Source organism: Pelophylax lessonae (genome assembly GCF_965119305.1).
Source record: "Pelophylax lessonae genome assembly, chromosome: 6".
Lineage (NCBI taxonomy): Eukaryota > Metazoa > Chordata > Amphibia > Anura > Ranidae > Pelophylax > Pelophylax lessonae.
The window spans coordinates 204,016,003-204,028,694 of record NC_138773.1 but is presented as its reverse complement, the minus strand read 5'-3'; the positions used below and the strand labels follow the sequence as shown (position 1 = coordinate 204,028,694).

At 42.8% G+C, this 12,692-nt stretch overlaps 2 protein-coding genes across 2 annotated transcripts in view; both read right to left on the bottom strand.

The window, feature by feature from the left end:
* Positions 1-12,692, bottom strand: part of LOC309558932 (uncharacterized protein) — a 754,545-nt gene that overhangs the window by 291,308 nt on the left and 450,545 nt on the right. The window lies entirely within an intron of this gene.
* Positions 1-12,692, bottom strand: part of LOC309558934 (carboxypeptidase O-like) — a gene marked incomplete at both ends in the record, with an annotated part of 74,891 nt that overhangs the window by 27,617 nt on the left and 34,582 nt on the right. Inside the window, one exon of the mRNA XM_082262031.1 lies at positions 3,680-3,790. Coding sequence (XP_082118157.1) covers positions 3,680-3,790 — 111 coding nt within the window. The remainder of the gene's footprint in view (positions 1-3,679; positions 3,791-12,692) is intronic.

Genomic DNA, 12,692 nt, shown 5'->3' with positions numbered 1-12,692 from the left:
CCTCCGCTACAGCCGGGGACCGAAGTCACCACAGAAGATTCACTCTGGTTTGGCGACTCAGAGACACCCTTAGGTTCAAGGACTGAGGGAGCCTGTCCCACCTGGCCAGTATCTCCGCTTGGAGTGACCACGTGTGAAACTGTGCAAACGGTATCGCCTTGAAGGCTGACACCATCAATCCCAGGAACCGCATACAGGTCCTGATCGACGAGGACTCGTTGTCCCTGAGGGACCTGACCTCGCTCTGCAGGGTCCGAAGCTTGTCCTCCGGCAGAAACACCTTTGCTTGGGCGGAGTCCAAGACCATTCCCAAATAAGGGAGACACACCGAAAGAGACAAAGTCGACTTCTGAACGTTGATGGTCCATCCGAACTCCTGGAGCGTCTGAACCGTAGTGGACACATCGCGCAGCAGGCTCTGACTGGCACTCGATCTTAACAGGAGATCGTCCAGATAACCCAAGACCGCAATGCCCTGTGCCCGTAATAGGCCCAGAACAGGAGCCAGCACTTTGGTAAACACCCTTGGAGCCAAAGCGAGACCGAAAGGTAACGCTACAAACTGATAGTGTTCCTCCACGATAGCGAATTGGGGGTACCTCTGATGACCCTCGAATATGGGGATGTGTAAATATGCATCCTTCAGGTTGATAGAAGCCAGGAAATCTCCTGGACTCAGGGAGGCCACCACCGAGCAGAGCGATTCAATGCGGAATTTTTTAACGCGCACAAAGTGGTTCAAAGCTTTTAAGTCCAGAATCGGACGCACCTTGCCCTCCTTTCTGGGCACAGTGAACAGATTTGAGTAAAACCCCCGAAATCTGTCCCGATGTGGCACCAGGACGATTACCCCCTGGGCGAGTAGATCCTGAACCGCCCAATGAAGATCTTGCAGCCGATCTGGGGTCAAATGAAGATTTGAGGGAAAGAATCTGTCCCCTGGTCGCGAAAGGAATTCGATCTTGTAACCTCATTTGAATGATTTCCTGAACCCACTTGTCCGGAATCCGGAGCAGCCAAGGTTGCACAGACGTCCCCCCCAAGGAAAATGCACAGACGTCCCCCCACCCCTGAAACGGGTGAGGGCGCCCCTTCAGGCAGTGGCGGACTGAGCCGCTGCACCAGCCTGGGCAGCTTTTGGCTTGCCCGCCCAGGACTTTCTCTGGCCACCCTGGCCCTTGAAAGGTTTCGCCTTGTCCTGCGCCTTGAAGGCATGAAAGGACCCCTGATTTGGTTTAAAGGAGGGGCCCCGCTTACCGCGGAAAGACTTACCCCTAGGATTCTGGGGCAACAGAGTGCTCTTGCCCCCAGTGACACCTTTAACCAATTCATCCAGGGATTCTCCAAAAAGACGAGACCCAGCATAAGGGATGTCGGACACTGTCTTCCTGGAAGTCTGGTCAGCCGACCAGCTTTTTAACCATATCAAGCGGCGATAAAGTACTGCGACACTAAATAAGCGCGCAGCTAATGGGGCCTCATTCAAGGCCGCATCGCACAAATACATGATCCCTTGATAAATCTGGTCCACCATCCCCAAGCTAGTAGGGGGGGCAGAATCAGCCACGAGGGTGCGTCTGAGCACCCTGGTTCAATCCGCCACAGCTTGAGCCACCATGACAGAGGCGAAAATAGGTTGCAGCATGAAACCCGCCACCATTTAGGAATGTCGGGCAAGAGATTCCAGAGTCCTATCCTTAGGATCTTTAAACACAGGGAATCCTCGGTGGGTACCAGAGTGGCCCTGTTCAATCTGGCCACAGTGTGATCCACTTTGGGAGCCACAGACGAGCGCAAATCCGTAGGAGACGCAAAGGGGTAGAGGAGTTGAAACTTCTTAGGTACCACAAAAGTGCGCTTCAAGATGCGCCATTGTTCATTCACAGTTTCGTGTAACTCAGCGGGGCAAGGAAATACCTGTGCCACCTTACGGGATCTGTGGGTACCAAAAGAGGACCGTTTTCCCGGAGGATTGGGCTCATCCTCTAAATGTAGTGTTTCCTTAACGGCAATGATCAGCGCATCCATAGCTGCGTGGTCCTCGGCCATCCCAGGGGGGGAATCATCCACCCCCACATCCTCCGCCTCCCCTCAGGAGAGCGAGACCCGTCAAGGGGCACACTATCTACGGCAACCATGTAAGACTCAGAATCAGAAGAAAGAGAGAGCCTAGGCCTTTTTCTAGCATCCCGTTCAGTCATCAAAAGATCCACCTTGGACGCCAAAGTTGCAAGTGAGGCAGTCAAGGCAGGCAGAGCAGAAGATTCAGAGGAACCTGAATCATCCACCAAAGCTGGGGGAAATTTGCTGTCCTGGGACTCCATAATAAAAAAATATATATTTTTTTTCAAGGTACTGGCCCTTTAAGCGCACCGTGATCCCCCGCAGTACACCGCTATGAAGGATTCTGCAAGCAGACCCCCAAACAGGAATAAAATGATAGCCAGAGGTATTCCCACAAAAAAACAGCAAAGACAGACCCCACAAGTGTTACCACACGCCTGCCGATCTCCTCTGTACAGAAAGAGGAAGTGAAGGAAACATGGTTGCCCATAGAAAGCGAAAGGGAGGCTCCGGAAAAATGGCCGCCAACATGTGCTCAGGAGAACACACTGCCACACACAAGATGGCGCTGTAAGGCGCCAAAACACACTACATACCTCGCTGCAGAAGCGCCCACAGTGAAGCCAGCATGCTGCCCACACCTAAAATGGTGGACCGGCGATTATTAACCCCGCAGCGGTCGCCGCACGTGTCTGCACCTCCACACACACCATAAAGTGTCACATAGGAGAGGGACCCCCACAACCCACATAGCGAACTAGCTGAGTCAATGTCCCCGCAGGGACCGGGAGAAGGGAGCCCCAAAAACGCACAGACATTAGGGGATACCACAGACACACAGGACTGCCAGCCCCAGACAGAGGCCCCACACAGAATGTACTTACCGAACCCGATGGCGTGGGTGCCTCACATCGACGGGAAACCTCCCACCCCAGATGGCGGGGGTGCCGTCAGCCAAAAACGCAGGATGCTAGCAACGCATGGAAACCGTGGGAGAGACGTCCAGGCGAGGTGGCCACCTCGCGGGCTTTCATCCCTGAGGACAGTGATGGGTCGTTTGCGAGGCCAGGGCGTACGCATAGCCTGCTAAATGCTCGATGGTGGGCTGGGATTCCATAAGGCCCTCTGTCCTGGGATACCAGGACGACCCTTGTGACTCCCAGCTCCGCAACGCCGTCATCATTTTGAAGAAGTGACTAACTAAACGCTGATAAATAAACAGCTAGTAATGCAAAGAAAAAACACACTTGCAGAAATAAAATCATAAGAAAATAGAAGAAGGCTGAGACTGTAGCCCCAGCACAGGGAGAGCCTATCTTACTCCTAACTAGGCAGAAGACAAACTGAGTTGGGATGGCTGATAGCAGGGGGGTATTGGACCAGTGGGACAGCCCCCATAGGTGTGTCTATGTAAATTACTTTGTTTTTAACAAGTCTTATGCCTAGATTGCTCCTATGGATAAGAGGTCAATACCCATTGGTGAAGACTGTATGAGTGGGCGGCGACTGTCAGAGGACATAAGAGAAAAAGAGATTAATTGCTCAAATATGTCAAGTTGTGAATTGAGTGGTTAAAATTTTAAAAGATGATTTTTCTGGTCAGATTTTTTCTTACCGTTGTCCAGGAGTACACAAATCCATCAATATTGAGAACAGGAACAATATAAAAGTCAGCATTTGTGAGGGCTTTGTTTATGACTTTATTACTGTTATGATTTTCAAGTAGCTGGAATAAAAAAAAATGTAAAAATACTTTTACCATCAAAGGTCCCTTGATCAACAATACATTTAAAAATAATAGAATAACATAAAACATGGTTCATAAAATTTCAGCTCTGCCTTTTGTAGGTATTGCACAGGGATAAGTTAATCTGTCTGGGCTAAACGTTGCTAAAAGTTCTGGGAATTGTGTTGGTGAACCCAAATTTAGCAGTGAATTCCAATGAAGTCTTGGGGTGAACCCTAATAGTAAATTACATTTTTATAGTTAATAATCAAGGTATTAAAAAAATATATATATATTTACATAGCTTGGCACTGCCATGTGCCAATGCAAAAAAATAAAACAAAAATAGGAAAACTGTACAGGAGGAAGAAGGAGGCCTTTCAGTGCACTTCTGAGGCTGACATTGAAAATGAAAAATTCACAAATCCTTTAAATTACAGTCTTGGGGAATCCCTGTACAATTTTCATGGAAAACTTTAGCGATAGCATACTCCAGCAGCATATATCTGGCTGTGGAATTATTTGGTTTAGTTTACAATGAGCTAGACTTACGTACAGCAACAGCACCATGGTTCAACTAGTCTCATCTTTTTTTTTTAATTCAATTAATTTTAATGCATTTAACAATATAAGTGGCCGCAACATTGGGCCAAAGAAAAAATTATGACATTGTACCCTTGGTGAACATGGTTGAAAAAATAAACTAATAGAGCAGCGTCTAGAAATAAGTTACAATGAGTACCAGGAAGGCTTTTTTTTTTTTGTTCAATTAGTTTTTCACAGCGGCACATGCCTTTGTATCAAGTGCTTTGACCGGTGGATGAAAATTGGTCAGTACTATGTATTTCTATCGCTTAAAAACAATAAAAAAGTTTTGAAAAAAAAATTGGTCAGTGGTTCATTGAGGCTGTCCCTGTTCAAACTACAAAACTGTTCTGACGCTAGATAATTTCTATCAAACTCTTGTTAAGAAGTACCTGCACGTAGTCTCCCACTCTGTAGGTAAGATTCAAAAGATACTATTCCAAAAATGGTCTCACATTTTGGGGGATGAAACATTATCGGGAAAGCTTCTGAAGAGCTATAAAAATATACATACTAATATTATACCTGAAAGTTGGCAGGAAACTCATTTTAGAATAATGCATCAGGCCTACTACCCTTTCCGACACTGCAAAATTACCCGGCCTACACTCTTACATCGACTTTGGGACTTCCCCCATATTAGCAATTTCTGGGATAGAGTGCTGGACTATATTCGTCTTATTTCGGGTACAGGTTTACCTAAGGTCCCTACTACCTGCCTTTTTAACTGCATATCCCCTTCTTCGCAATGGACCCACCTCTGTCTCTTGGCAGCACATAGAACTATTATGGCTAATTGGATTAACTCCATTCCACCAAATCTCACACAGGTTCAACAATCTTTGTTGTCCCTATGCCAACTGGAAAGACTTGATGCCATGCTCTCAAACTTACGTAATACTCCGAGATTTTTTATCAGATGGAGATCATTTCTGGAATATACATTTTCAGGAGAGAGCGTGGTGGATATGATACGCCCTTTTAGATTCACTGAATGGTATTCTTGTAGGGACATGGCTGATTCTCTTGGCAACAAGAGGGCAGTGTCCTAAATAGGCTCAGGCTGAATCTTGAATCTTGGAAAAAAAAAAAAACTTTCCTTTTTTTTTCTCTTTTTTTTGTGTGTTCTTTGTTCGTTACCATTCTTTTTTTTTTTTTTTTAAATACTATACAATGCCTTGGAGTGTTTGTCCTAGGTATTTGGCTGCATTAATTCTGTTGTTTCATATTTTTTATATATTTTTTTGGTTTTGTTGTTCAGATATTGTATGTTAAGAAAAGGAAAAAGATTTAATAATAAAAAAAAAGAAGTACCTAAACACAACAATCAAAATGTTTCCAAAATGAAAGCTGACATTACACATTTTATAGCTAACCACAATGCTTTAATAAAACATAAGATGCATTGTCAGTAGGGATGATCTAACTTTTCAAAAGTTCGGTTCGACCAGAACACCCGAACTTCCCGAAAGTTCGGCCTGGATTTCAGAACCCCATTGAAATCAATGGGACCCGAACTTCGGTAATCAAAAAACACCATTTTGAAGCCCTAAAACCCAATAAATGCCCCTAAAAAGTGCCTGGAGTTCTGGGTCATGCCCCAGGGACTATTAATCACTAGGGATGATCTAACGGTTCGGGTCCACCATCGGTTTGACCCGAACATTGGGTGTTCGAGGTTCGGCCGAATTTAGAACTTTTTGCCCAAAAAGTTCGGAATTCGGCAACCAGAACCGACCAAAATGCAATGCTTCAGGAAATGGGCTTTAAAAGCCCGTGATTGGACCAGAACCATTAGCAAAAGCCAATTGAGGGGGCAGGAGAATGCTAGGAATCTGATTGGAGTGACTAGGGGGTCCCTAGACCAATCATTAGTGAATACGCCCCCCAGTATATAAGATAGCCCCCGCCATATTCCTAGCATTGTTATACTGGACATGGAAGAGAGTGGAAGCAGTTCTGTTAATTTTACTTTAAAAGTGTCATTTAGCATTTATTAGTGTGAGGAAAGGGATATCTAGTGTAGTTAGAGTGCTCCTTTACACTTAAGTTAGCTTCAAAAATTTAGTTTCTGTAGGGAAAGTGTTAAGTGTAAGGGGACCGTAGTGTAGTGTAGGGTTAACTGACAGTGACTGCTATGGAAGGGTGACAAAACCCTTCCATAGCAGGGTGACCGCTATAGAGAAATGATCATTTCTCTGAGTTGCTTCGGGACAGGAATATGGCTTCTCACCAGCAAGCATTTTTCATGCTGCCGGGGTTGCCACTGCCAGTGCTTTTTTGAGGACATGTTTGATGTCAGACATGACATCTGAACATGTGTATAGGGGGTATATATACACATATATGTCTGTATATATACCCCTAGACATATATAGGTGTAATAGTAGCAGAAATATATGCTTGCGCTAATGAAATCATTTACAGTAATATATTTCTGCTACTATCACACCTATATATGGCTAGGTGTCTATATACATATAATTATGTGTGTATATATACCACTATACACAAGTTCAGATGTTTTGCCTGCCTCAAAAGAACCCAAAAAAATGCCAAAAAAACGCTAGCGTCAAAAAAAATGCCCAGGTGTGTTTTTGCTGGCATTTTTTGGGGGGGTTTTGGAGGCAGGCAAAACATCTGAACTTGTGTATAGTGGTGTATATACACACATACATATATTTATATACACACCTAGACATATATAGGTGTGATAGTAGCAGAAATATATGCTTGCTCTAATGAAATCATTTACAGTAATATATTTCTGCTACTATCACACCTATATATGGCTAGGTGTCTATATACATATAATTATGTGTATATATACCACTATACACAAGTTCAGATGTTTTGCCTGCCTCAAAAGAACCCCAAAAAATGCCAAAAAAAACCGCTAGCGTCAAAAAAAAAATATGCCCAGGTGTGTTTTTGCTGGCATTTTTTGGGGGTTTTTGGAGGCAGGCAAAACATCTGAACTTGTGCACAGTACCACTATACACAAGTTCAGATGTTTTTCCTGACTGCAAAGAACCCAAAAAAAAATGCCTGCTATTAAACCGGCAAGGTGTGAAAACCGAGAAGAGAAGCCAACCCCCTGTGCTGAAAGTGTTCTAATAAAAACAATCCTTTTTTTTTATGGTTCTGGACATGCTACAGAGCTGAAACTTCACAAGTACACCTTTTAGACCCCCAGATACAAAATCACACAAAAAAAGTTCTTAAAAATTGTCATTTTTGATAAAAAAAGCCAATTATTGAAAAAAAAAAAAGAGATTTTTTGATTTTTACTTTGGATTTCGTATTTGGGGGGTCTAAAAAGTGTACATGTGAAGTTTCAGCTCTGTAGCATGTCCAGAATCATAAAAAAAAATATCGTTTGTATTAGAACACTTTCAGCACAGGGCGTTGGCTTCTCTTCTCGGTTTTCACACCTTGCCGGTTTAATAGCAGGCATTTTTTTGGGTTCTTTGCAGTCAGGAAAAACATCTGAACTTGTGTATAGTGGTACTGTGCCCAAGTTCTGATGTTTTGCCTGCCTCCAAAAACTCCCAAAAAATGCCAGCAAAAACACACCTGGGCATTTTTTTTTTTTGACGCTAGCGTTTTTTTTGGCATTTTTTGGGGTTCTTTTGAGGCAGGCAAAACATCTGAACTTGTGTATAGTGGTATATATACACACATAATTATATGTATATAGACACCTAGCCATATATAGGTGTGATAGTAGCAGAAATATATTACTGTAAATGATTTCATTAGCGCAAGCATATATTTCTGCTACTATCACACCTATATATGTATAGGTGTGTATATAAATATATGTATGTGTGTATATACACCACTATACACAAGTTCAGATGTTTTGCCTGCCTCAAAAGAACCCAAAAAAATGCCAAAAAAAACGCTAGCGTCAAAAAAGAAATGCCCAGGTGTGTTTTTGCTGGCATTTTTTGGGGGTTTTTGGAGGCAGGCAAAACATCAGAACTTGTGCACAGTACCACTATACACAAGTTCAGATGTTTTTCCTGACTGCAAAGAACCCAAAAAAATGCCTGCTATTAAACCGGCAAGGTGTGAAAACTCCTGTGCTGAAAGTGTTCTAATACAAACGATCTTTTTTTTTTATGGTTCTGGACATGCTACAGAGCTGAAACTTCACATGTACACTTTTCAGACCCCCCAGATACGAAATCCAAAGTAAAAATCAAAAAATCTCTTTTTTTTTTTAATTTTTCAATAATTGGCTTTTTTAACAAAAATGACAATTTTTAAGAACTTTTTTTGTGTGATTTTGTGTCTGGGGGGTCTAAAAGGTGTACCTGTGAAGTTTCAGCTCTGTAGCATGTCCAGAACCAGAAAAAAAAAATCATATAGGTGTAAAAGGAGGGTCCCACATCCCTGTTCTATTGAAAATTTATCTTTTTTTTTTCATGGTTCTGGACATGCTACAGAGCTGAAACTTCACATGTACACTTTTTAGACCCCCCAGATACTAAATCCAAAGTCAAAACATCTCTCTCTTTTTTTTTTTTTTTTTACAATAATTGGCTTTTTTATCAAAAATGACAATTTTTAAGAACTTTTTTTGTGTGATTAATAGTTAATGGGGCATGACCCAGAACCCTAGGGACTTTTTAGGGGCATTTATTGGGTTTTAGGGCTTAAAAATTGTGTTTTTTGATTACCGAAGTTCGGGTCCCATTGATTTCAATGGGGTTCTGAAATCCGGGCCGAACTTTCTGGAAGTTCGGATGTTCTGGCCGAACCGAACTTTTCAAAAGTTCGATTATCCCTATTAATCACACAAAAAAAGTTCTTAAAAATTGTCATTTTTGATAGAGAGCCAATTATTGAAAAAAATTATTGAAAAAAAAATGAGATTTCTTTGGATTTAGCGTATTAGAATTAATATAGACTAGGTTAGTGGCTTCGCTACTTTTACACCCGGCTTTTTGTTGCAGGCGTTTATAGGGCTTTTTTGTGGACGTCTTTGGAGGCAGGCATAACATCATAACTTCTGTGTAGGGGTATATATACACACACACACACACATGTATGTATATATACACATACACATATATAGGTGTGAAAGTAGCAGAAAACTATCACACCTATATATGTGTATGTGTATAAATACATATAAGTGTGTGTGTATATATACCCCTATACAGAAGTTCAGATGTTATGCCTGCCTCCAAAGACCCCCAAAAAATGCCCCAAAAAAAGGCCTGCAACAACACACCTGGGCGTTTTTGTAGCAGGCGTTTTTTTGGGCATTTTTTTGGGCGTCTTTGGAGGCAGGCATAACATCAGAACTTCTCTGTAGGGGTATATATACACACACACATGTATGTATATATACACATATATAGGTGTGAAAGTAGCAGAAACCTATGCTTGCGCTAATGAAATAATTAACAGGCATATGTCTCCGCTCCTATCACACCTATATATGTGTATAAATACATATAAGTGTGTGTGTATATATACCCATATACAGAAGTTCAGATGTTATGCCTGCCTCCAAAGACCCCCAAAAAATGCCCAAAAAAACGCCTGCTACAAAAATGCCCAGGTGTGTTGTTGCAGGAGTTTTTTGGGCATTTTTTGGGGGTCTTTGGAGGCAGGCATAACATCTGAACTTCTGTATATGGGTATATATACACACACACTTATATGCATTTATACACGTACACATATATAGGTGTGATAGGAGCGGAGACATATGCCTGTTAATTATTTCATTAGCGCAAGCATAGGTTTCTGCTACTTTCACACCTATATATGTGTATGTGTATATATACATACATGTGTGTATGTGTATATATACCCCTACACAGAAGTTCTGATGTTATGCCTGCCTCCAAAGACGCCCAAAAAAATGCCCAAAAAAACGCCTGCTACAAAAACGCCCAGGTGTGTTGTTGCAGGCGTTTTATTGGGCATTTTTTGGGGGTCTTTGGAGGCAGGCATAACATCTAAACTTCTGTATATGGGTATATATACACACACACTTATATGTATTTGTACACATACACATATATAGGTGTGATAGGAGCGGAGACATATGCCTGTTAATTATTTCATTAGCGCAAGCATAGGTTTCTGCTACTTTCACACCTATATATGTGTATGTGTATATATACATACATGTGTGTGTGTGTATATACCCCTACACAGAAGTTCTGATGTTATGCCTGCCTCCAAAGACGCCCAAAAAATGCCCAAAAAAACGCCTGCTACAAAAACGCCCAGGTGTGTTGTTGCAGGCCTTTTTTTTGGGCATTTTTTGGGGGTCTTTGGAGGCAGGCATAACATCTGAACTTCTGTATAGGGGTATATATACACACACACTTATATGTATTTATACACATACACATATATAGGTGTGATAGGAGCGGAGACATATGCCTGTTAATTATTTCATTAGCGCAAGCATAGGTTTCTGCTACTTTCACACCTATATATGTGTATGTGTATATATACATACATGTGTGTGTGTGTGTATATATACCCCTACACAGAAGTTATGATGTTATGCCTGCCTCCAAAGACGCCCAAAAAATGCCCAAAAAAACGCCTGCTACAAAAATGCCCAGGTGTGTTGTTGCAGACGTTTTTTTTGGGCATTTTTTGGGGGTCTTTGGAGGCAGGCATAACATCTGAACTTCTGTATATGGGTATTGTGACAGGAAGTCAGGTAAATCTGTGGATGTAGTCACAGACAGGAGATACATTTCCACCTGGTTTAGACAATTCACCAATTACTATAGGGTGTCGGCTGCAAAGGCAGCAGGAAGGTGTAAAGAAGTTGAAAACCATTCAGCTGTTCGGAATGAGGAAGTTAAGGCCTCTATAATTTGTCCAAAGGAAGTCTATGGATTGTTGCCTCCTGACGCTGTGTGAAGCTGGGGAGAGGAGGACAGTCAGATGTGTACCTCCCAACGCTGTGTGAGCATGGGAGAAGACCTCCTGGAGCGATGTGCGCTGAGGAGGGTAAAAAGTGTGAAGACTTCTCAAGGTGAGAAAATGAACTATTTCTATGTGGAAGAAATAAATGAACTGTTTGCTATGTGATGACAAGCAAAGGGACATGTTCAATGTGAAGAGACAAACAAAGGAATGTGTTCTATGTGAAGAGAAAAGCAAAGGGACATGTTCAATGTGAAGAGGAAAAGGGACATGTTCAATGGACATTTGTTGTGTGAAGAAAAACATGGACTATTGAGTGTCTGCTGTAGGATCAGCAAAGTTTGCCCAACAGTAGGTTGGAGACAGACTCCGTAGGTAGGTTCCTGTATGTGAGAAGGTAGCCGCCCACAGTGGCAAGGATTTATTTTGTGTTTTATTTTATTTTGATGTTTTTGACGCTTGCACTTGTGTGAAGAAAATTGCATGAATAAACCAAACTGTTATTTGCAACCACTTCTCGGCTATCTCCCTGTGTAACGAATCCCCCCAAGGGGTCATCCACGCCCGCCACCGAGCAAATCCCCACAGTATATATACACACACACTTATATGTATTTATACACATACACATATATAGGTGTGATAGGAGCGGAGACATATGCCTGTTAATTATTTCATTAGCGCAAGCATACGTTTCTGCTACTTTCCAGAAGTGTCCATCTCCTCCACAGTAAAGGCACAGGTTTGCTTTCCGGCGACGAAGTCGTTCAGCAGGAGTTAAAGCTGTGCGGACTGCCCCAATCTGCATCGGTTCGTCAGGGGGAATCGGACTGGCAGCAGTGGGCAGCGTGCCGGAGTTGGCGGAACTTTGGGTAGCATCCAAGACGGGTGAAAGAATTGTGCACGTTCCGTAAACGTCTGTCCAGCTGAATAGAAAGCTAAATGAGACCTTCCAATGTGGTGGGGGGTCTCTATTCTTGCTAGCTCATCCTTAAGGGTCTCGGACAGGCCTAGCCGATACTGATATTTGAGGGCGGCCTCATTCCAACCCATGTCTGCAGCCCACCTACGAAAGTCCACGGTATAGTCCTCCACAGGGCGTCGGCCTTGCTGTAACTTGTGGAGGGTTGCCTCGGCAGTGGCCGTGCGTTGTGGGTCATCATACAATTGACCCATAGAAGCAAAGAAAACGTCTATAGAGTTCAAGGCAGGGTCTTTCTGTTCCAACAGATGGTGGGCCCATGATTGGGGTTCATCGGATAATAAGGAAATAACAAACCCCACTTTAACTGTTTCTGAGGCAAAAGTTCTAGGTTGTAGAGCCAGATATAGCAGGCAAGCGTTTTTATACGACTTGAATTTCTTGTGGTCACCAGAGAAACGTTCCGGAGTGGGTACCCTC